The following is a 24,105-nucleotide window of genomic DNA, read 5'->3' on the forward strand; positions in this document are numbered from 1 at the left end:
CAAGCTGAAGTAAGAAGCTGATTATCTACCATGCACAGCTGCACCAGATTCTCAGTGCTCCAGTTTTAGTAAATCTCCCCCATTGTTTGGTGTGTTGTGATTGTTTGGGATCTCAATCTGTAGTTATTCAATGTATGTAAATAAAAACAACAAACTTAATAACAGTTACTTAATTTATTGAATCACATTTTGATTGAATATATAACCACAGAACACAAAGCTGTTAGTTCATATTTTGTGCGTATATATATATATATATACACACAATATATGTATAATGTGTGTGTGTGTGTGTGTGTATATATATATATATATATATATATATATATATATATATATATATATATATATATATATATATACACATACACACACATATACAGACAGGTTTATTCTTGTGTCTTGGCTCTGAGTGAGCCAGGTTTCATTCACAGCATGATGTTAGCTAGAGTGTATGATACAATATAAATATGTCTTATCTGGTTCTGCAGTAATAAATAAACCCATCCGTAGTGTCACCAGCGGGGCAGCCTGCCGCTTTGCGCTCCGTAAAAAGGTCAACAAATCAAAGATCCTGATGTGCTAATAATCACCATCAACCTCCTGTTGAATTATGGCAGTAAAACTGGGCTGCCTCCAGACACCAAGTAATGTCCTCCGTCCTCACAGCACCTTTAAAACGTTTACAGCTGCTGTAAAATCTGGCTGCAGCATGCCCGTGTGGTAATGTTATGGGATATGACTGCTTTCTTATTTGGCAGCGGTAGAGAATGTGATCATGGCAGCTAAACAGGATCTGGAAATACTGCTATATTTGAAGGTTAATAAACGGTGCAAAACCAACAACGTCCTGTAAGAGAACCAATGCTCGTTGTAATGGAGGCTCCACGTCCAATGTTACATCTCTCTTCCGCAGGATTCCTAGACTGGATTCTGTCACATTGTGGCAGTGCTTCACTTTAAGGGATTTCAATTTTGTACAGTACTCAGCTAAGGTTCTGCAGGAGAAAAAAGAAAGTGTATCTCAATATCATTCTTAAAAAATAGCATTGCAGTTTTGTAGGTAATTTAACTGCATTGTGAGCACAAATAGCTGGAGAGATCTATAATATTTCTTCATTCACACAAGCATTAAAATACGTGAACAGAGATGCTTGGTGACAATTTATAAAAGCATGTAATGCCTTAAGCCCCGTACACACGTACCGATCGTCGTCATACAAACGTTGGCGGACGAAAGATCTGCCGATTGTACGCTTGTTAGTATGGTGCCTCCGACAGCTGTCTGCGCACATTCTGCGGACAAGAGTCTTTCTTGCAAACATGAAAATTTTTGTATGCCGACACCAGAACGGACGATTGTTCGCCAGTCAGTACAGAATTCTACCGACAGACCGCAGATTTGCAAGACTGGGCATGCTCAGAAAAGAAAAAACACAGGGAAAGTTAACCATTACATGACATCACTTCTGCAGTCGGCTGTAGTCGGCGGACAAAATTCTTGGGCAGTCTTTGCACTTTTCAACAGACACCGACATCCCGGGGAGAAAAGACGAACGTTTGTATGCCGACGATCAGTACGTGTGTACGGGGCTTAACTTTGACTGAATGCACCTAGACATTCAGCAGCATCTAGATCTATTCTGTGTAGTTGCGTTTACACATAAAATTTGCACATCTAGGAACTATTAGGCCTGGTTATACTGTAAATGCAGAAGAAATTGATCTGGGAAGTATAAAGTTTGTAAATGCACAGGTATCAGTGGGTGTAAAAAAAAAAAAAAAAAAAAAAAACCCTAGTGTCACTAGTCAGGAGTAAAAATGCTCCTACTTCTTGGTCTTTGGAAGTAAAAAAATGCCCTAGCAGTTAGTCGTTGGAGGAATAGTGTCCCATTTTTTTATGTCAGTGGAAGAAATATTGCCCCATTGGTGTCAGTATGGGGAATTGTGCCCTATTTTCATTTTAAATGGGAAACAGTGCTACATCATTGGTGTCAGTGGCAGGAATAGTATCCTGTAAGTGAGAGAAATGGTGCTCCATTGTTGGTAGCAGTGGGAGGAATAGTGCCTCATAATGTCAGTGGGGAGGAATAAATTCCATGGTTGGTGCCAGTTGGAGGAATAGTGTCTTGCCATTTGTGTTTGTGGAAGGAATAGTGCCTCATTGTTGGTGTCAGTGTGAGGAATTCTGCCCCATTATTGATAGCATCCTGTAGTAGCTGTGAGAGAAATAGTGTTTCAACGTTGATCGCAGTGTAAGTAAGTGTTTTGTCATTAGTGTCAGTAGGAGGAATCGGCCCCCATTATTGATGTCAGTAGGAACATTAATGTCGCATTCGTGTCAGTGTGGAGGAATAGTGAATTGGAAGTGCCAGTGGGAAAATAGTGCCTTGTTGTCAGTGGGAGAAAAAAAAGGACCCGATTTTTAGTGTGAGGAATTGTTTCCCATTATTGATGTCTGTAGGATTAGGACCCTGTTTTTAGTGTCGGTTGGAGGAATAGTGCCCCGTCTTTGGTGTCAGTGGGAGGAATGGTGTCCCATCATTGGTGTCAGTGGGAGGAATTGTGCCCTAATATTAAAGTCAGTGGGAGGAATAGTGCCTCAACGTTGGTGCCAGTGGGAAGAATAGTGCTCTGTCGGTTTCTGCTTGAGGAATAGTGCCTTACTGTTAGTGTCAGTGGTAAAAATAGTCACCTCTCATTTGTGCCAGTGGGAGGAATAGTATGCTATCTTTGGTGTTAATAAAATTATGCCTTCTCACTGTGAAATTTGCAAAGCCCCCCACATAGGAGTTCAGTGGTCTATATGAGTTCAGTGTCTTATACTACTCCTCTACTGGCCTGATGATTTTACAGCCAAAAATATACAAGCACAGCTGGACAGGTGACTCTATCCAACACTGAGAGCTAAGGAACTGTGGGTGTTGGACCTCTGGAGGCAGTGGTTCTGGCGTTTCTTATTTCAGGGGCCAGTAAACAGCAAGCAATGGGTCTTCATTTTAGGACTCCTGATATATGGAACTTACAGGGAGGTGAGGTCAAACAGCTTGTTGACATATAGACTGATGTTCTCAAGTACAGGATTACAGTGGCCCCACCTCAGGCGTGCAGGTTAAAGTAAAACACTCCATAATAATTTTTAATCATTCTAATGAGCTATATAAATAGATAATTCTCCTAGAGAGAAACACTGGATTTTGTGTCTACCTTCCTTGTGATTATTTTTTAATGATATTCCAGAATTGCACAGTAAGCAACGAAGAAAGATTGTGCCTGCAGCTCCTGGTTTGCTGTCACAGGGTACAAATCATCTACTGTGCTTCTGCAAAAATGAAACTGCTTAATAAATGTAATAAGGCAATTAAATGTTTTTCAGTTTAGTGCTTATAGCTTATTTGCTCAAGCTGTTAAGTAAATCATAGAAATAAATCACTAGATACTATCATATAGCAGTTCCTCGACTACATGCCACAGTTCTTTCCTCCTTGCAGTCGACCCGCTTAATGTAATTCCGAGCAGGTTAAGGGATATAGTGAGGTCAGGCAATTTACTAGGGGAGATGGGACCCATGATTCATTTGTGAGCAAAGCACAGGAATGCCATGACTCCAGAACAGATTACTAGGTCTTTTGTTTCAAGAAGTAGAAACAGAATTGGGTAAAAAGCAAGGCAGACAATTAGAAATTTGATTTTTAAGGGCTCTAGCATAGTTAGGATGAATGGCTTATTACTGAGCATCACTATTTTTACGGTATGTTATAAAATAAAGCTATATATCAAATCTATACACAGCTTCCTTAATCACACATTCATACAAATGCGACAACGGTGAAAACTTGTTACCTAATGGATTCATTCTTCACCCGCAGACATCCTGTTAAATCAAGCTGCTCTAGATCCCGGCAGTTTTTAGCAGTTTCTTCTACAGCAACATCACTAATGTTTGCATTGACAGCTAGTGAAAGACATTTCATCTGTTTGCTCTTTTGCACCAAAAAACATATTGCGTCATCCTTCAGCTGACGGCATGCTGTCACATCCACAGCCTCCAAATGTTTACAGTGATCGGCTAGGCTGCGAAGAGAAAGGCAATCTACCCATTCACAGTGACCAAGGCAAATGTTCTGTAAGTGAGGGCAACTGATTGATATGGCCACCAGGGACTGCCGGCTCAGCTGCACACAACTGTTAAGATTGATATGAAGAAGATGATGGTTCTGTCCAATGATGGGAAGAAGCTCCTTGTCAGTTAACCAATCAGAACAGCTTCGTAAGTCAAGTCTTTGTAATACTGAATTGTGTTTAAGCATACTGCAAAAAGCATTTTTCGGTAATTGTGAGCCAAGCTGTAAAAATAGAAAGACTTATGTAAATATATAGAGAAATATATTACAAACCTATGTAAAAAATATACACTTGCTCTCATGCTAAATCAATCAGATCAACATAAATTACTTCACCAGCTTTATTTGGATATCAAGTAATCTTGTAAGATTAATTCAGTGGTCAGTTTTCTATGAGAAGTAAAGACTGTGTGTTTTGAATATGAAAAAAAAAATAATCCTGTATAATATATAAAAAAAAAAAAGAAAGAATTTCCAGTTTACTATCGGAAGGGCAGGAGGCTTTTTTACATTCAGCGTCATAGTCTGGCAAGCATGCTCCACCTTCCTGTCTGCTCTCCTGTGTTCATTTCCACCTCGCAGCTCTCCCCTGAGGAGTAAATTCTGCTTCTCGACTGCAAAATTACTTATCAAAGATTTGAATTTCCCTAATACTTCAGTTTGAATTCCAGGGATCAAATGCACACCCATGCTACATATAAGCATAGCCATTTAGATCTTGACTGGAGTTTTTGCTTGGTTGATAATAAAGGTAGATTTTTGTTACATAGTTACATAGTTAGTGAGGTTGAAAAAAGACATCAGTCCATCCAGTTCAACCTATGATGTGTGTGTGTGTTTGCTTTTAACCGTACATTGTATACCCCTGTATGTTGTGGTCTTTAAGGTGTCCATCTAATAGTTTTTTGAAACTATCAATGCTCCCTGCTGATACAACTGCTTGTGGAAGAGAATTCCACATCCTTACCGCTCTTACAGTGAAGAACCCCTTACGCACTTTAAGGTTAAACCGCCTTTCCTCTAGTTTTAGTGAGTGGCCACGTGTCTTATTGTATCTCCTTTCACTGAATAGTTTGTTCCTTATGCTCGGGTCACCAGTACAGTATTTGTACATTGATATCATATCCCCCCTCAATCGTCTCTTCTCCAGAGAGAATAGGTTCAGTGCTTGTAGTCTTTCCTCATAGCTGATGTCCTCCATTCCCCTAATTATTTTTGTTGCCCTTCTCTGGACTTTCTCCAGTTCCAGCACATCCTTCCTGAGGACCGGTGCCCAGAACTGGACAGCATACTCCAGATGTGGCTGGACCAGAGTCTTGTAGAGAGGGAGAATAATCTCTTTATTTCTGGAGTGAATCCCCTTTTTTATACATCCCAGTATTCTGTTGGCTTTGCTTGCGGCGGCTTGGCATTGCATGCCACTGCCAAGCTTGTTGTCTACCAGTACCCCCAAGTCCTTTTCCATCCTAGACTCACCCAGAGGTTCCCCCCCTAGTGAGTAGCTTGCTTTCAGGTTTCTGGCCCCCAAGTGCATTACTTTACATTTTTCAACATTAAACCTCATCTGCCATGTAGTTGCCCATCCCGTTATTTTGTTCAGGTCCGCTTGCAAGGTTTCCACATCCTGCATAGAAGATATTGGTATGCCTAGTTTAGTATCATCTGCAAATACTGAGATTGTACTCGATATCCCCTCCTCTAGATCATTTATGAATAAATTAAACAGGATTGGTCCCAGGACAGAACCCTGGGGGACCCCACTTTCCACACCCGCCCAATCCGAGTACTCCCCATTAATCACCACCCTCTGGACTCTCCCCTGGAGCCAGTTCTCTATCCAGGTACTCACCTTATGGTCCATACCTACCTTCCTTAGTTTGTACAGTAAGCGTTTGTGGGGAACGGTGTCAAAGGCCTTTGCAAAGTCCAGATAAACCACATCCACCGGCTTACCTTTATCTAGATGGCAGCTCACTTCATCGTAGAATGTTAATAGATTGGTTTGGCACGAACGATTTTTCATGAATCCATGCTGATTACTACTAATAATACTGTTTTCATTACTAAAGTCTTGTATGTGGTCCCTTAACATCCCCTCCAAAATTTTGCAGACTACGGATGTTAGGCTGACCGGCCTATAGTTACCCGGGATATATCTCGGCCCCTTTTTAAATATCGGTACCACGTTGGCTTTTTTCCAATCAGCTGGCACCATACCCGTCTGTAAACTATCCTTAAAGATCAAGAATAATGGTCTGGCAATCACCTGGCTGAGCTCATTGAGAACCCTCGGGTGCAAGCCATCCGGTCCCGGGGATTTATTTATGTTAAGTTTCTCTAGTTTAGCTCGAAGTCTATCTTCTGTTAGCCATGGCGGCACTTCCTGAGGTGTATTATTTAGTTCGGCCTTACAAGCTGGGTTAGTGTAGCACCCCGATTCTTTTGTGAAGACTGAAGAGAAGAAATTATTTAACACTTCCGCCTTTTCTCTGTCCTCAGTGGCCATTTTTCCTTTATCATCTTTTATGGGGCCAATGTGTTCTGGCCTTTCTTTCCTACTGTTTATATACTTAAAGAACTTCTTGGGGTTCTTTTTACTCTCCTCCGCTATATGTCTCTCGTGTTCTATTTTAGCCACCCCGATTTCATCTTTACATTTCTTATTACACTCTTTGTAATGCTTAAATGCTGCCACTGACCCCTCAGTCTTGTATTTTTTGAAGGCCTTTTTTTTTAGCACTAATATACATTTTTATGTTGGAGTTTAGCCACCCAGGGTTAAGTTTTGCTCTTTTAAATTTATTTCCCTTTGGGATGCACTGACCAATCCCCTTGTTAAGTATGCTCTTGAAGCACTCCCATTTTTCCTCCGTGTTCTTTGTTCCCAGGGTTCTATCCCATTTGATATTTCCTAGCAGCGAGCGCAGTTTTGGGAAATTGGCTCTTTTGAAATTCAGTGTCCTTATATTACCCTTGTGTTTCCTATTACTGTAATTAATACTGAAACCAATTGACCTATGGTCACTGTTTCCTAAGTTGTCCCGTATTTCTATATCCGTGAGCAGGTCTGTATTGTTGGTAATCAGTAGGTCAAGTACCGCATTGTTTCTTGTCGGTGCATTCACCATCTGACCCATGAAATTGTCCTGCACAACATTTAGGAACTGCCTAGCCTTGGCTGAGTGCGTGGTTCCTTCTGCCCAGTCTATATCTGGATAATTAAAGTCCCCCATTATAATGACATTTCCCATCCTTGCTGCCAGTCCTATCTGTAACATGAGGTCCGCCTCACCCTCCTCCAAATAACAAACATGCTCTGTGCAGTGAGTTTGCACAGAACAGCCCCGATCCTCCTCTTCTCAGGTCCCCCGCCGGCGCTCCTGGCCCCTCCTGCTCTGGGGGCTCCCAAGCCGCTGCTCTGTGTGTCCATTCACATTCAGATCGGGGTTTGGCTCGCCCCTGGTTTTTCCTCATTGGCTTACTGGCTGTGATTGACAGTAGCAGGAGCCAATGGCTCCTGCTGCTGTCTCAGCCAATGAGGAAGGGACCTGGGAGAGCCGCTGCTCTTGTGCACATGGTTGGATTGAAATGGGGCTCAGGTAATTATTTTGGGGGTCGCTGCACACAGAAGGCTTTTTACGTTCATGCATAGAATGCATGAAGGTAAAAAAAACCTTGAGCCTTTATGACCACTTTAATCGTATAATGCCAGTAGGAATAATCCATTAATGTGATCCAGAACCTCTATTTTCAGAGGTTTTTACAGTTTAAATATGCGGTTTGCTTAAAACAGAAGTATTTTTTTTCTTTTTTTTGTTACACTTTTTCTACATAAACGGACAAACTCTCATTCAATCCTAGTGTCAGATTTCAGTGGTGGTGAGCCTTTATAGAACACAAACTTGGGGTTCCCCAGTAAGAGGAGTCTAAGCCTCAGCTTGCTTCTGCACCAGGGCCCCTAATGGTGGGGGTGGACTTGGAGAAAGCTGAAACCAGGTGGCAGCCCTCAGGTACGCCCAGCTAAGGATGTGGAGGCCACTTGTGTGTGCAAAGTACAAATGCAAGAGACAGAATAAAATCCAGGAAACAAGCCGAGGTCAAGGCAGGCAGCAGGCAAGCACAAATGGTAGATGAAGCCGGGGTTGGTACAAGGGAAGTCAGACACTGAATACACGTAATACTAGGCAAACAGGAGCTCAGAGAGGCAACAGTGGCTGCACTGAGCATGTCTATAAATAAAGAAGCAGACTGGGAGGCAGGCCTGGAAGTGATAGAAAGGAAAAGGATATAAACCTACAATAGTGCAGGTGATGCCCATAGGTGAACAGCAGGGTCACCATCAGGAGGGTACAGGTGGTACACAAGTATGGGGCCTGGGCGTCCTGAGGGGACCGGACCACGGGTCACAACCCATCTTTAACACAGGGTAGCTGCTGTCAGAGCGGCCCGGCTGCCAGAATACAGAGGAGGGTGGATCCCATGTGTGTGCAGGTCAGCTGGGGCCCGCTGTCAGGCAGGCTCCGCTCTGATTAAGTACCACAGTGTGTGTCGGGCTGTGCGGGGTAGGTGAGGCCAGTTAGTGCCAGCGGAGGAGCCCATGGAGGAGGAGGTTAGGGTGGAGGAGTCCCCACCTGCTGTTTCTTGCAGCTGCTGCCGGAGATCCTGGTGGAGATGGGACACAGGCTCAGCTACTCCTCCTGGCACTGCTAGACAGGTGAGAGCTGGGAGGACTGGTGCTTCCCAAGGTGTGTGTGACACTGCCTTCCACCTGTTCCACTACCTCCGACGCTGCCCCCCACCTGTGATGCTGCTCCTCCACCTGTTCTGCTGACCCTCTTCCATGACATTTCCCTCTCCTGTCCCACTGCCCCCCTTCTGTGCTGCTTTCCCCACTTTGATCTGTGTGTCCCCCCGTCACACTGCCCCCCTCCTGTGTGCCTGCCCCCTCCTAACCCACTGTCCCGCACCTGTCCCACTTCCCCCCTCCTGTGGTAGGAGGAGATGGGACTAGAAGAGGAGGAGGACATGGGATGGAGAAGTTGGGACTGGAGGAAGAGTGGGATAGAGGAGATGGGACTGGAGGAGGACATGGGATGGAGGAGGAGGATGTGGGATGGAGGAGATGGAACTGGAGTAGGAGTACATTGGATGGGGGAGATGGGACTGGAGGAGGAATGGGATGGAGGGGATGGGACTGGGAGAGAAATGGGTTGGAGTAGATGGGACTGGAGGTGGAGGAAGACACGGATTTGAGGAGATATCACTGGAGGAGGATGTGGGATAGAGGAGATGGGACTGGAGAAGGAGTACATGGGATGGAGGAGATGAGACTGCAGCAGGAGGAGGATGACGTGGGATGGAAGAAATTGGACTGAAAGAGGAGGAGGAGGATGTGGGATGGAGGAGATAGGACTGGAGAAGAAGGAGGACATGGGATGGTCCTTTGTGGGATGGCCAGTGGGTGGATTCAGTGGGACAGCCAGTGGGCTGGCCTTGGGGAATGTTGGTGGTCAGGCCTGTGGGGCCCAGGCCTAATACTGTGTAAAATTTCTGATGGCTACCTTGGTGAACAGAGAAGCCAGCAGCACATGTAAATTGAATCACTGATCTAGCAGAACCACTGCAGCAAAGAGGTAGGAATTACACAAAGAGAAAAATGTAAGCTCGACTTTAATAGTATCAGGCTTGAGAGAAAGGAGGGGAGTAGAAACATCTGTAGAAGGAATCCAACATCTTTCCTCAAGAACATATCCTTTCCAGTCAACTAGATATAAAGGTCTTCCCCTGGAATCCAAGACTTGCTTGATTTCATACAGATTCTTAGTATTGACCATTGGAGAAGGATGATGAAGAGGACGAGAAAGCCTATTGATGATGTACGGTCTCAGGAGTCAAACATGGGAGACAATAGGAATCCCTAAATGTGAAGGAAGACAGAGCTTGAAAGCGACAGATTTAACCTGGCAAAGAATTGTAAAGGGAACAATGAAACAAGGAGCAAGTTTTCTTGAGGGTACTCTAAGATGAATATTCTTAGTAGAGAGCCAAACCTTATCACCAGGAAGAAATCTCAGGGACTCACACAGTGATGACAATCTGCAGCTGCTTTGTACCTGGAAGCTGCTTAATGCAAGTTCTTGGAAAAATCTGCCCGGATGGAACTGAAAGACCACAGAGTCTCTGCAGCCACTGGCATTTCAGGAGAGATGGGAATGGGAATTATACTGAAGGATGACGACCATACACCGTGAAAAAGGGAGACTCCCCAGTGCTGGCATTAGCATGGTTATTGACGGTAGAATAGAAGGTCCACCCAATCATCCTGATGGGCAGAAATGAAGGCATGAAGATACCGTTCAACATTCTGGTTGACCCTTTCAGTTTGCACATTTGACTGAGGGTGAGTGCCGGTTCACATTATAGCGATGTCAGACAGCGCATGTGATTCGCAACGCACTGCTCTGCTAATCACATGCGTTGTCTGTGCGATGCAAATTCAGCTATACAAATTATATGGCTGAATTTGAGACCAAAGTCGTGCAGGACTCTTTATTTGGCCCGCACCCGAATTGGATTGCATGGGTGTTCACACCTATGCGATCTGATTCCTGTCTGAACTGACAGTTTGCACTGCAATATGCAAACTAATCTGGGGGCGTTATTACCTTTGTATTGACACTCCCATCAGTTTGCATTTGGCAGTGTGAACTGCCTACGAGTCGGGTGCAATGCGGGAACCCGCAGTGGATTCGCAGGGTTCCCCTATCGCACCAGTGTGAACCGGCACTGAAAGGTCAAAGAGAAGTCCAACTTGATTCTAGTGAATGTGGCAAGAGCCCTCCAGAAGTGAGCTGTAAATTGAACTTCTCTATCAGAGATGATGTGCGAGGACATACCATGAAGACAAAAGATCTCCTTTATGAAGATAAAAGCCAAAGTGACAGAAGAAGGTAGTCCCAGAAGTGGAGTTAAAGTGGAAGTACAGCCTAACACCTTAAAATTCTCCGCTGCAATCACTGTGAACGGAGTTCAGCTTTATGTGTCAAAATGAAAAAAATCCCATTTTTTCTACCTTTATTTTGCAGTTTTCAGTGCTGTCACAGGACTTCAATTCCACTTCCTGCTAAGTCCAAGAGCAGCAAGAGGGTGTGGTTACTGAAAGAGCGTGAAATCACTTCCAGGAAAAGACACTGTTCCTGTGGCACTAGCCAGTGGGCATATACAGGATAGGAGGAGCTGATCATAGGTTCAAGCCCAGTGTTATCTCATCAGTAAGGATGCATTGTACATCCTAATTCATGGAAAAATTAAGAAATAAAAAAAGATCCATCCACACAGGAACAAGGGGGGCACATATACAGTATAGCTGTGCTGGGCTTTAAATGAAGACTACCATAGGAGAAAGAAGCTGGACATAAGGAGGAGGGGGGGTGCGGTCAGTGTAGCTTGAAGTGCTCTGGGGTCTCAGCTCACAGTCTACAATGATGATAGTACAGTCAACCACACTAAGTCTACGTTTCCACTAGTGCGACTTGTCATGTGACTTTGGGTACACAAAATTGCAAGACAAGTCACAGCTCAGTGATTTCAATGGCAACCATTCCCATCAATGCGACTTTGAAACCCAACGACTTTGGAAAGGTAACTGCACTACTTTGATGCAACTTTGATCCAGAGAGAGTAAAGTTGGATCAAAGTTGTACACTCAATCGCAAAAGTGTAAACATAGACTAAAGCTCAGTTTCCACTAGTGTGACTTGTCATGCGACTTTGGACACACAAAGTCACATGATAAGTCATAGCCCACTGATTTGATGGGCACCCATTCCCATCTATGGGCACCTGTTCCCATCTATGCGACTTTGATGGGCATCTGTTCCCATCTATGGGCATAGATGGGCACCCGGTCCCATCTATGCGACTTTAAAAAGCCAAGCCTTGAGTCAAACTCCTGCGGGCAACAGGGTTACCATATTACAGGTATCGAGACACCCTTGTCTACTGAGTAGGTGCACTAAATAAATCGCTCATCACATGGAGCCAGAAAGATTTTTCATAGTGTAGTATGATTTATTCGAGTAAATAGTTAAAAACATGTACATGTTCATATACAGTGCCTTGCGAAAGTATTCGGACCCTTGAACTTTGCGACCTTTTGCCACATTTCAGGCTTCGTATAAATGCACCTGCACTGTGATAGTCGCAGAGTCCCTTTTAAAGTGCAGAGAGCATCATGAAGAACAAGGAACACACCAGGCAGGTCCGAGATACTGTTGTGGAGAAGTTTAAAGCCGGATTTGGATACAAAAAGATTTCCCAAGCTTTAAACATCCCAAGGAGCACTGTGCAAGCGATAATATTGAAATGGAAGGAGTATCAGATCACTGCAAATCCACGAAGACCTGACCATCCCTCTAAACTCTCATACAAGGAGAAGACTGATCAGAGATGCAGCCAAGAGGCCCATGATCACTCTGGATGAACTGCAGAGATCTACAGCTGAGGTGGGAGACTCTGTCCATAGGACAACAATCAGTCGTATACTGCACAAATCTGGCCTTTATGGAAGAGTGGCAAGAAGAAAACCATTTCTTAAAGATATCCATAAAAGTGCCGTTTAAAGTTTGCCACAATCCACCTGGGAGGGAGACACACCAAACATGTGGAAGAAGGTGCTCTGGTCAGATGAAACCAAAATCAAACTTTTTGGCAACAATGCAAAACGTTATTTTTGGCGTAAAAGAAACACAGCTCATCACCCTGAACACACCATCCCCACTGTCAAACATGGTGGTGGCAGCATCATGGTTTGGGCCTGCTTTTCTTCAGCAGGGACAGAGAAGATGGTTAAAATTGATGGGATGATGGATGGAGCCAAATACAGGACTTCTGGAAGAAAACCTGATGGAGTCTGAAAAAGACCTGAGACTGGGACGGAGATTTGTCTTCCAACAAGACAATGATCCAAAACATAAAGCAAAATCTACAATGGAATGGTTCACAAATAAACATATCCAGGTGTTAGAATGGCCAAGTCAAAGTCCAGACCTGAATCCAATCGAGAATCCGTGAAAAGAACTGAGCTCGAGCTGTTTTGCAAGGAGGAATGGGCAAAAAAAATCAGTCTCTCGATGTGCAAAACTGATAGAGACATACCCCAAGCGACTTACAGCTGTAATCGCAGCAAAAGGTGGCGCTACAAAGTATTAACTTAAGGGGGCTGAATAATTTTGCACGCCCAATTTTTCAGTCTTTTATTTGTTAAAAAAGTTTGAAATATCCAATAAATTTCATTCTACTTCATGATTGTGTCCCACTTATTGTTGATTCTTCACAAAAAATTACAGTTTTATATCTTTATGTTTAAAGCCTGAAATGTGGCAAAAGGTCGCAAAGTTCAAGGGGGCCGAATACTTTCGCAAGGCACTCTATATAAAAAGCAAGAGCTAGACTCACATCAAAAAGTCCGCCGCTCCTCAGCATGGATGCAGAGGACAGATGCCAGTGTGTAGGCTAAATCCTGGACGCGTTTCTTGTCAGTACACATTCTCAACAGGAATCTGCCTATCCTGTGGAGGAGTAGGTGCTCCTAATCCCCTTTGTCTAGCCGTTGTTTCGGCTGTGCTGCCACTCCAAACAGGCCAGGGAACCCAGGTGAACTCTAAAAGATAATAAAAGTACAGAGGGCGCACCAGCCTAGCACATTACCTTTGCAAAAATGTATTTAAAAGAAATCTGTGTACATCATACTCACAAACAAAGGACTTGTTCAAGCGTGATAAAAAATATATATACACACGGTGATGCATATATATCTCTGAGCTCTGAGAAAGAGGGGTCACCCTCAAAATGCATCAGCTGCATTTGGACAACTACATCCCACTACTGCTTCAAAAGAATAGACTATGCTGCATGGACTTTTGGTGGACTGCTTTATACACATATATATGCATCACCGTGTGTATATATATTTTTTTTATCACGCTTGAACAAGTCCTTTGTTTGTAAGTATGATGTACACAGATTTCTTTTCTTTTAGAGTGTACCCCAAAACCTTCCAGAGGGAGAGGAGGACAGCTACTCACCATATCAGGAACCAGGCGGGCACCCTCTCCATCAAAATGGGGGGGCTGTCGGCGAGGAGGAATGCTGCGATTTGGGCTGGGATCCGGTCGTATGCGACCTCGCGAGGCGTTTAACTTGCTGGCCAGCCCCTGTCCAGGGGGGCTATGTCGCGGCCGACCTAGTGCGCAGTTGATTGTAGATCTCACAGGAAAAATGCAGAAGAAAAAAAAATTCTATCCAAAAATAAAAAATCACCAGGACGAAAGATCCCAGCAAGGAACTAGATCTGTACTCCTGACTAGGCAGAAAAAAACTAAGTACCTATAGCAGGGAGAGGGAGTATACCCCCAGGGACTGGCCATAGGTGTAGCCAAACTTTTTTTCTAATCCTGTATAACCCAATGGTTAAGAATATCAGGAGCTGTGTCTGTCAATGAACAAAAGAGAAACCTCTGCCTTTGATCCGTGCTGTAAGAAGACACATTAGCAGAACTGTGCATGATCTGTCATGCAAGGATGCAACGTTACATGCAGCGCCCATGCCCCCAGAACATAGGAATTTAGAATTTTGGGCATTTATATTCGAACATATATGACCCGTAAGGTAAGTACTCCTCAGTACAGCATCTAACCACCACAGGCTGCTAATATCCGAGATGGATGCTGCATCTGTGCCTCCCAGGTGCCCAGGATTTGGCGCTGACAGACCAAACCGCCTCTGTGCATGTGGCCTAACAACAAAGAAACACAGATGCCATTCAAACTCACAGGGATGCAACTGATAGGGTACTAGGATTTTTTGTTGTTGTTTCTAGCTCAATTAACAAATGCACAAACTGAACTTTATTAGGTGGTGTTGCTACGTTAAGGCTACCTTGGAAATTGTTTCCCTTTGTATGTAATTCGCTTTGTCACATAATTTTTCAGCCAGCCATGCCACCTACTGCTCAATATATAAAAGGTCAGCGTTTCTCTGAGAGAAATGTCTGACTCATACAACATCTTCATTCATATCCTGTGAGCCCATAGATGATGAATATTATTGTGTGAACACCCAATTACCTGACCGATTCGGAAATATTACTGACTGCTTTATATTGCACAATTGACACTACTGTATGAAGCAAATTTATAAAGGTATCAAATTCAAATTACTACTGTGTCCAAGCTGGATAGCAGATGAAAAACCTTGGCGTAATTTTTTTATAAGCAACAAAACCTAGTCCAATTTATTGACATGACAGATCATGCATTAGAGCTAAAAAAAAAACCTGCACAATTAGAAAACTTACAACATTTTAAAACTTAAATTCGAGAGATTGGGTGCCATAATAAATAAATATATTCAAAGTACCTTCGTCCTAAAAATTATGGAAAATAAGTGTATTGAGGCGTGGATGGACTTTTATGGACCACATACGGTCCGTTTGTCCGTTTTTCATCCATTCGTTGGCGGATGAAAAACGGACATCAATACATCTCTATGTAAAAACGGATGACAACGGATGATCATCCGCTTTCATCCGCTTCCGTCAATGTCTGTTTTTTGGAAAGGATGAATGCCCTATTTTTCATCCGTCAAAAAAATGGATCGGACAAAAAATGGATGCAAACAGACAAATGGTCAGTGGATGTAAAAAAAACGGATGAAAAATGGATGAAAAACTGATGAAAAACTAATGAAAACAGATGAAAAACAGATGCAAACTGGCGAAAAACGGATGAAAAACGAATGCAAACTGACGAAAAACGGATGATAAACGGATGATAAACTGATACATTTTGACGTGACTGAACTGATGAACTGAACAGACCTATGTGTGAAAGGGGCCTTAAACGTATACTTTTCTTTAAAAAAAGATTTTTATTCAAAATATATTTAAATCAGCAAAAAACATCAGCAATAAACATTTTTAGTATTATTTGCTCAATATGAATTGTTACATAGGATGACCTCAAATTCATATCCGTTGATTAACATCATTTGAAGGCTGGATGCTCAACATGTTTCGCGGGAAAACATTTCACCACTTCTTCAGGAGCTTTATAGCAGAACACAGAGAAAGAGCAAAAACTGGCTGCAGCCTATGTCCCGTCTGACTGTCACAGGAATCTTTTTTACAGAAAAGTATATGTGTAAAGCTCTTATACGGTACCATAAAGTCCATCCACGCCTCAATACACTTCTTTTCCATAAAACATAGATTACTCAGAAACTACAAAGCTGAAACAAAAATGAGGTTAATATAAAAATGATTCTTTAGATCAAATTTTTACCAAACAAGGCATATCTTCAATATCTAGAGTAGCTTGTTTTCTAAAGTTCTGTATATGTGTGAGGAGTGCATCTAACCACCAATCTTATTATTGTACCCATTATTGCTTCCTAGCAGTTTAGAAACAGTCTAATAATAATAATCACAAGCAATGCCTGAAATCAGGTGCCATGTTTATTATCCAGCTGGTAATGGCCACCTTATAGAGCAACTTCACCCTTAAAAATAAATACAAGTCGGTAGCTACAAATACTGTATTTGCTAACTTTTTAAAAATGAGGTACTTGCCAGTACCTGAAGTCCACAGGTGTCCTCCCACAGCTGGTTCTTCAGTGTTGTGACCCGATCATGTGATCAGACCAGAACGGCTTTATGGTACATAAGTATAACCATCTTTTCTTTTACAGGGTAGATGGAATAGTCATAGAATGGGGGTGAGAGTAGATTTCGCCTTAGTTAGAATTTGACTGGAGTTCCACTTTAAAGCAAAACTCCATGAAAACATTTTTTATTCTCTCATGCAGTGGGGCTCTGCCCGCACTTAGTCTAGAGGAGCAAGGGAAAGCTGTACTTACCTGGTCCTTCCTTTCCCTGGAAAACTGCACTCTACCACGTCCAGAGGTGCCGTCATCACATCAAGAGCTGGTCTATGGGCGTGAGGACATCAGGAACAGTCCATTCACAAGATCACTAGCGTGCGGGGGGGAGAGCAGGCAGTAGGGACCGGTCTTACGGTCGGAGGATTAGGTAAGTATATGTCTGCTCCGCGATCCCCTAGATGAAAGTGAGCAGTTAACCTGCAGTGCACAGCCCCACTGCATGGGAAAATATCATTTTTCCCAGGGTTCTTCTTTAAGTTTTGGATAGAGTGTATAAGGTTTAAACTTTTTTTCTGTGGCTCTGTTAGATACAGTATGTAGCACCCTCCTAGATAGGTGCTAGGTAGTGTAAATAGTTTGCTCTACCTGCTTATCAGGGGAGCAGCAGGTAAACTATAGTCTGCTCCATCTGCTTATCAGGGGAGCCTGATCAGTAGTTAGGCCTGTTGCATGTGTCCATGTGTGATTCATCTGGTCTGAGGGAGTGTCCCCACTGTATCCAATAGGGGAGCCTGTTTGACAGTGGAGGAAACACAGCCAGTAACAAACAGGCTTTTATGACTATCCCAGTGGGTTGGCAGAACAGTGGTGCATCCTGGGATATGTTATAAAAGCCAGGGGCACATGTGACAGGATGTCTTTGGGCGGGAAGCCAGGTCCCAGGAGAAGGGTGACGGCTGTCTCTCCTCCTGTCTGTATGGAAGGTGGTCACAGGCGGTAGGCCTAGTGAGCCATAAGTGTGGTGCTGAGTCTGGAGGTCCAGTGGATACTGACAAGTGGAGCTGAAGGCAGAGCGACCCAGAGAAAAACAGTGTCCGTGAGTACCGGGAAGCTTGCCAGGGGTTTGCCCAGAAAAGGGACCACTCCAGTGGAGAGTCAGTGGACTGGGGCTAGCATGCACAGAAAGTGAGAAAGGAGGTGCCAAGTTAGGACCCTGAAGAGGAACTAATTCAGGATCATATTCATTATCTTCACTTCAGTGGCAAGGTGAAGCAGCGGCCTTGCCGCATACACTACAGTCAGTTGTCCTCAAGCTTTGTGCATAGTTCATAGTTGAAGTATCCCACTCATCTCTTTTACCATCCCAGTTCTATAATAAAACACAAAAACCAAATCCCCTGGACTGTTCATTGTCTGAGCCAAGTGTCTAGAAGGATAAGTTTCTACACTGTTGCTACGGATAACCCAGGGGAATCCAGAAAGTGCAATTCTCAACAGCCCTCTAGGGGGCAGTGCTACAAGTATATTTTTCTCTCACTTCGAGTGAAAACCTGCAATAAGAACACAGACAAAAATGTAAAAAAGTAATAAGATCTAGTCATTTATCTGTGGAGTGTCTGCAGAGATAACTGTATGTCAATATATATTTACAATCATATGAAAATGTTTATTAGCCAGATTGAGTGAAAATTGACTAATGTCTATGAAAAGCCTCAGCTATAAAATTTGGCGATTGGCCAGATGTGGTGACCCTTCCATTGTCTTCTGCTTCATGACTTTCAGAGCCGGTTCACACTGGGGCGACAGGTCGCCTGCCATAGAGAAGCTGTGGACCCGTTCTAATAGGAGCGACACAAGTCGCTCCGACTTAGAAAAAGGGTCCAGAGCTTCTTTGGGGGCGACCCGGAGAGACCTGCATTGACTTCAATGTTATGAAGTCCGTGCCGGCCGCTCCGAGGTTGCGGTGCGAGCTGCGCGCCGCGACTTGTGAGGTCGCCCCGGCAAGTCGGATCGCTCTAATGTGAACCGGCTCTCAATGGCTGAATGTTGTAGCCTAATGTTTGCTACTTGCATTCTCGCTTATTAAACAGGAACAAAGTGTTCTAGATGCTGATAGCTACTTACCAGCTTAACTTTATTTTCTACCATGCACTCGTTTTATGGGGTTTTTTTTGGTAACCAAGTTAAATTTAAATCCATTGGCACTAGTGGGAATGCAACCATAGTAAAATGTACTACAGCATAGAATTCTAGAAGCCACACAGTTATTACATGTGTAGAGATGCCTTATACTGGTCGAATTTCCTCAGATTACTCTGGCTTAACAGCAATTCAAGCAGCGTAGAGCACTGCTGTCACTGCTCTGTTCAAGAGTCTGTTTAGTAAACCACTGTCTGAACAGTATCGAGGTATGCTGAAATACGCCTTAGTGAATAACTCCTGCGCTACCAAGTGATACCCTCAAATTATAACAAATGGGCCTAATTAAAGTGATATTAAAGTCTCTTTTTAAAAAAGAAAAAAAAAAAAAACAAACATGTCAAGCTTATCTGCTCTGTGCCGTGGTTTTGCACAGAGCAGCTCAGATCCTCCTCTTCTTAGGTCCCTCTATGGCTCTCCTGGCCCCTCCCTCCTGCTGAGTGCTATGGGGGCACCCGAGCCAAGCCGCAGCTCCATATGTCTATTCAGATATGGTGCTGCCGCCCGGCCCCGCCTCCTCTCTCTCCTCATTGGCTCACTGACTTTGACAGTAACAGGAGCCAGTGGTGCTGCATTACCATCCCAGCTAATGCGGTGGGGTCTCCCGGGCAGCCAAGACACTCCTGCAACATCGCTGGATCGAGATGGGTTTAGGTAAGAATTAGGGAGGCTGCTGCACACAGAAGGCTTGTTATCTTAATGCAAAGAATGCAACAAGATAAAAAAAACTTTCAGACTTTACAACCACTTTAAATAATGGTCTGTAGGTTGCTGCATGCACAAAATTGTGTTTGCACAATTCATGAATAAAATATAATAAATGTGTGCCGCGCTACCAGTCTCAAACGTAACCACTTAAGCCCCGGAAGATTTTACCCCCTTCCTGACCAGGGCCTATTTTGAGATTCGGCACTGCGTGACTTTAACGGACAATTGCGCGGTCGTGCGACGCTGTACCTAAACAAATTTGACGTCCTTTTTTTCCCACAAACAGAGCTTTCGTTGGGTGGTTTGATCACCTGTGCGATTTCTTGATCATGCGCTATAAAACAAAAAAAGAGTGACAATTTTGCAAAAATAACAATATTTTTTACATTTCTTTTATATGAAATTCCCCTAAAAAAATGTAAAAATCAAAATTTTTTAACATTTTTGCCCATTTTTGTTTTCTGCTACATATGCTTGGTAAAAAAAATCACAATAATCGTATTTTGATTGGTTTGCGCAAAAGTTATTGCGTTTACTAACTAAGGGAAAGATTTTTGTTGTTTTTTTTTTTTTTTTTAACGAGTAATGGCGGCGATCTACGATTTTTTTTGCGGGACTGCGACATTGCGGCTGACAGATCGGACCCTTGACTGACATTTTTGACACTTTTGGGGGTACCAGTGACATTGCTACAGTAATCAGTGCTATACATATGCACTGTTACTGTAAGAATGACACTGGGAGGGAAGGGGTTAACTTTATTGTGGAAGGAGGGGTTAAGTGTGTCCCTAGGGGCGTGTTTCTAACTATGATTGGACATGGCTACTGGTGTAAGAACAGAGATCAACGGTCCTACATAGTAGAACCGTATGATCTCCATTTTTACACAGGGAAGAATGACAGGCGGCTTTGTTTACATTAGCCGCCTGCCTTTCTCCCTTCACTGCGGACGATCGCGAGTGACCGGCGGACATCGGGTCCGCCGGTCACACGCACAGACTTGTTAGGGAACGAGCCGAGGCAAGGGCGCGCCTCCGGGGGCTCGCCCGCTATTGGCTCACAAGCTAGTGACAGGCTAGTGACGTACCGATACGTCACTTTGCCTGGCCGGGGCTGACCGCCGCAGTATATGTACTTGCGGCGGTCGGCAAGCAGTTAAAAATGTGCAATACCATTCAAAAAAACTAAGTACCAATTTAAAGTGTTACTAAACCCAGGACCCTGCATTCACTATATCTGGTCTCCCCCAGTACACAGAACATGGGAATGCAAATATTTTTGTAAATATAAACTGCTATATACCTTTTCTCATCAGCAGTATATAGCAGTCTTGTGACTTCTATCACTGTCTGCTTAAGTTTGTAGGAGTTTTCATTCTCCCCTGACCCCCTGTCTGAACAGTGCTGATTGGCCCCGTGCTGATCCACATGCACTCTCCCAAGAAAAAAAAAAAAACTCTCTAGCAATACTCTCCAAATAAAGCATGTGCAGCCTGACTCCTAATGCTCTGTCCTATCAAGAGATGGCTTGGAATCAGTAAAAGAAGAGGAGGATCAGAGAGACAGGATCACACAGCCTTTATACACAATGCAGATGATTAACCCCTTTGGTTCCACAGTGAGTACAACAGTATGCTTTACTGCATATACAGACTGATTTTTCTGTTGTGGGTTTAGTAACACGTTAATAATAATATTAATAATAATAATATCCTTCATATACATCAAGTGTTAGATAAATCAGTTCATAATAATGACAATTCATCAAAAATGCATAATGTAAGATTCAAATCCAAAAGATCTTCATAGGATTTTAAACCACTTCTTCCCGATCACACTGTGCTCACAGTTCCCTCACCTTAAGACTAGGTTCACACATGTCCAGTGTGAATTTCCAAAGCAGCTATTCAGTGGTTCAGCTGTGATTTGGATGTGGCTCAGATATGTCTTTTTGGAGCTGGTAGCCACTGGCGTCTTTAACATTAGCTGGTTGTTAAGGAGCAGGCCGGGAAGCCGGCTGCCACGTCCTTAACAACGGATGACTTGTTAGTGGGATTCCCTGCAGACAGCTGAATGTAAAAAAAAATAAAAAAATTGCCGGCAATAAAAAATTGTGAAAAAAATGACAATCCATACAAGACCCTTATCCGGTCAAGGGTCAAGGCAGCTTGGGGTGGGGACAAGGGCCTCTTCCCCACAACCCTGGGCAGTGGTTGTGGGGTTCTGCAGGCAGGGGGTTTATCGGAATCTGGAAGCCCCCCCCCCATGTGAATGAGTATAAGGTACATTGTACCCATACTCCCTAACTAAAAAGTGTAAAAAATAAACAGAAACACAGAGACAGATTTGACAATTCCTTATTAAGAAAAAACAAACAGTGAAGATCCATCGTCAATCACGACACCCGCCGCCACCACCGACCCGAAAATTTTGTACGTTTATAAAATGGGTGAAAAAAACCTCAACCTGCGCAAACTTGATGAAAAATTATTGTGATAAACAAAATTTTGAATATTTGTGAATTTAAATCATTTGTATTTTTTATTTATTAATTTTTAATATTTACTTGCTTCATCAGATTTTGTAAGTTTGCCTACTTACAAAGAAATAAAAAGTTATTTAAAATGTTTATCTTAGGTATATTTTAAATGATAGAGACAGAATATTAACCAAAAATCTAGAAAGAAAAACACATAAAACAAATGCTATAAATTAAGTTGCAGGTGTTCTTAGGGTCATAGCCAGCATCTTTCTTCCTCCACTCATAGCCAATCCCCCTCCTCAAGAAGGCACATGCACAGTCATGCCAACGAACATCTAAATGATTCAGAGAAGAATTGGGAGAAAGTACTGTGGTCAGATGAGACCAAAATTGAGTTATTTGGCATTAACTCAACTCGCCGTGTTTTGAGGAAGGAAAATGCTGACTATGACCCTAAGAACACCATCCCTACAGTCAAGCAAGAAGGTGGAAACATAATGCGTTGGGGCTGTTTCTCTGCTAAAGGTACAGACCAACTTTGCCGCATTGAGGAGCCAATGGATGGGGCCATGTATTGTAAAATCTTGGATGAGAACCTTATTCCCTCAGCCAGAACTCTGAAGATGGGTCTTTCAGCATGACAACGACCCAAAACACACCACCCAGGCAACAAAGGAGTGGCTCAAGAAGCACATTAAGATCATGGAGTGCCCTAGCCAGTCTTCAGATCTTAATCCTATAGAAAATTATGGGGGGAGGTGAAACTTCGAGTTGTCAAGCAACAGCCAAGAAACCTTAAGGATTTAGAGAAGATCTGTAAAAAAAGAGTGTCCCAAAATCCCTCTTGAGTTGTGTGCAAACCTGGTCACCAACTACAAGAAATGTCTTACCTCTGTGCTTGCCAACAAGGGTTGCCCCACCAAGTACTAAGTTATGTTTTGCTTAGGGATCAAGTACTTATTTTACTTGCTGAACTGCAACTCAATTTATAACATTTGTATTGTGTTTGTTCTGGATTTTTGGTTAATATTCTGTCTCGATCATTTGAAATACATCTATGGTAAAATTTATAGACCCTTCATTTGTTTGTAAGTGGGCAAACTTACAAAATCTGCAGGGGATCAAATAATTATTTTACCCACTGTATATGAAGGATATTATTATTATTAGGTTGGTACTTGTTTTACATGGTATTGCACATTTATAAGTTTGAGACTGGTGGCACGGCACACGTTTTTTATATTTTATGCTGAAATACAATAGTCCAAAAGGGGGAATTTGTCCAAATGCGCTGCTAGAGTGGATGGAGGAATCTAATAAATACAATGCAGCCACTCAAATATTCATGGTGGCGCTGCATTGTATTTATTAGTATCATTTGGGTGTAGTGGAAGCACTTAATGTAAGCAGCCTTTCAATTATCACTATTTGTATTTATTTGGGATTGCGCTGATTTCCTGGTTTTCTATATTCATATGGAGGAATCTGTTTGATTTCTTTAATTCAGTCTGCAGGGCAAATGGAAGAAATCTATACATATATGGCCAGCTGTTAGAAAAAAAAAAAACACTGTAAAGGAAAAGCCTTTTTGCAAAGTACATCTAGAACAAAATACACGTGCTAAAAGCTTGGACTTTGTGAGTGTTGCTAAATATGGCGATGGCAATTTTGCTAATTACGGAGTTCACAGTAAAAATTATGCAGTTGTATGGTACAAATTAACAAGCACTTTTTGAAAAACATAGGCAAAGTGAAGAAAATGTCCTGTTCTTCAGCAAGCTCTAGTTTTACAAATGTGCCCCATAGCTTCCTTGATGGAAATCAGCAAAGCCTCCCTGCTAAGTAAAGTTGAGATCATGCAAAGCTTTATGTATAGCACTGCGCTGCCAGCCCATGCCATACTGCTAATAGGCATAGTTTACATAAGCGCCT

The 24,105-nt window shown here is 42.9% G+C and overlaps 1 protein-coding gene across 1 annotated transcript in view; it reads right to left on the reverse strand.

The window, feature by feature from the left end:
- Positions 1 to 406: 406 nt before the first annotated feature.
- Positions 407 to 24,105, reverse strand: part of FBXL15 (F-box and leucine rich repeat protein 15) — a 38,871-nt gene continuing 15,172 nt past the window's right edge. The window contains exons 3-4 of the mRNA XM_082266856.1: positions 3,844 to 4,346; positions 407 to 998 (exon numbers count right to left, since the gene is read on the reverse strand). Coding sequence (XP_082122982.1) covers positions 809 to 998; positions 3,844 to 4,346 — 693 coding nt within the window. The 3' untranslated portion in view covers positions 407 to 808. The remainder of the gene's footprint in view (positions 999 to 3,843; positions 4,347 to 24,105) is intronic.

This window comes from Pelophylax lessonae, assembly GCF_965119305.1.
Source record: "Pelophylax lessonae genome assembly, chromosome: 9".
NCBI classification, from domain to species: Eukaryota; Metazoa; Chordata; class Amphibia; order Anura; family Ranidae; genus Pelophylax; species Pelophylax lessonae.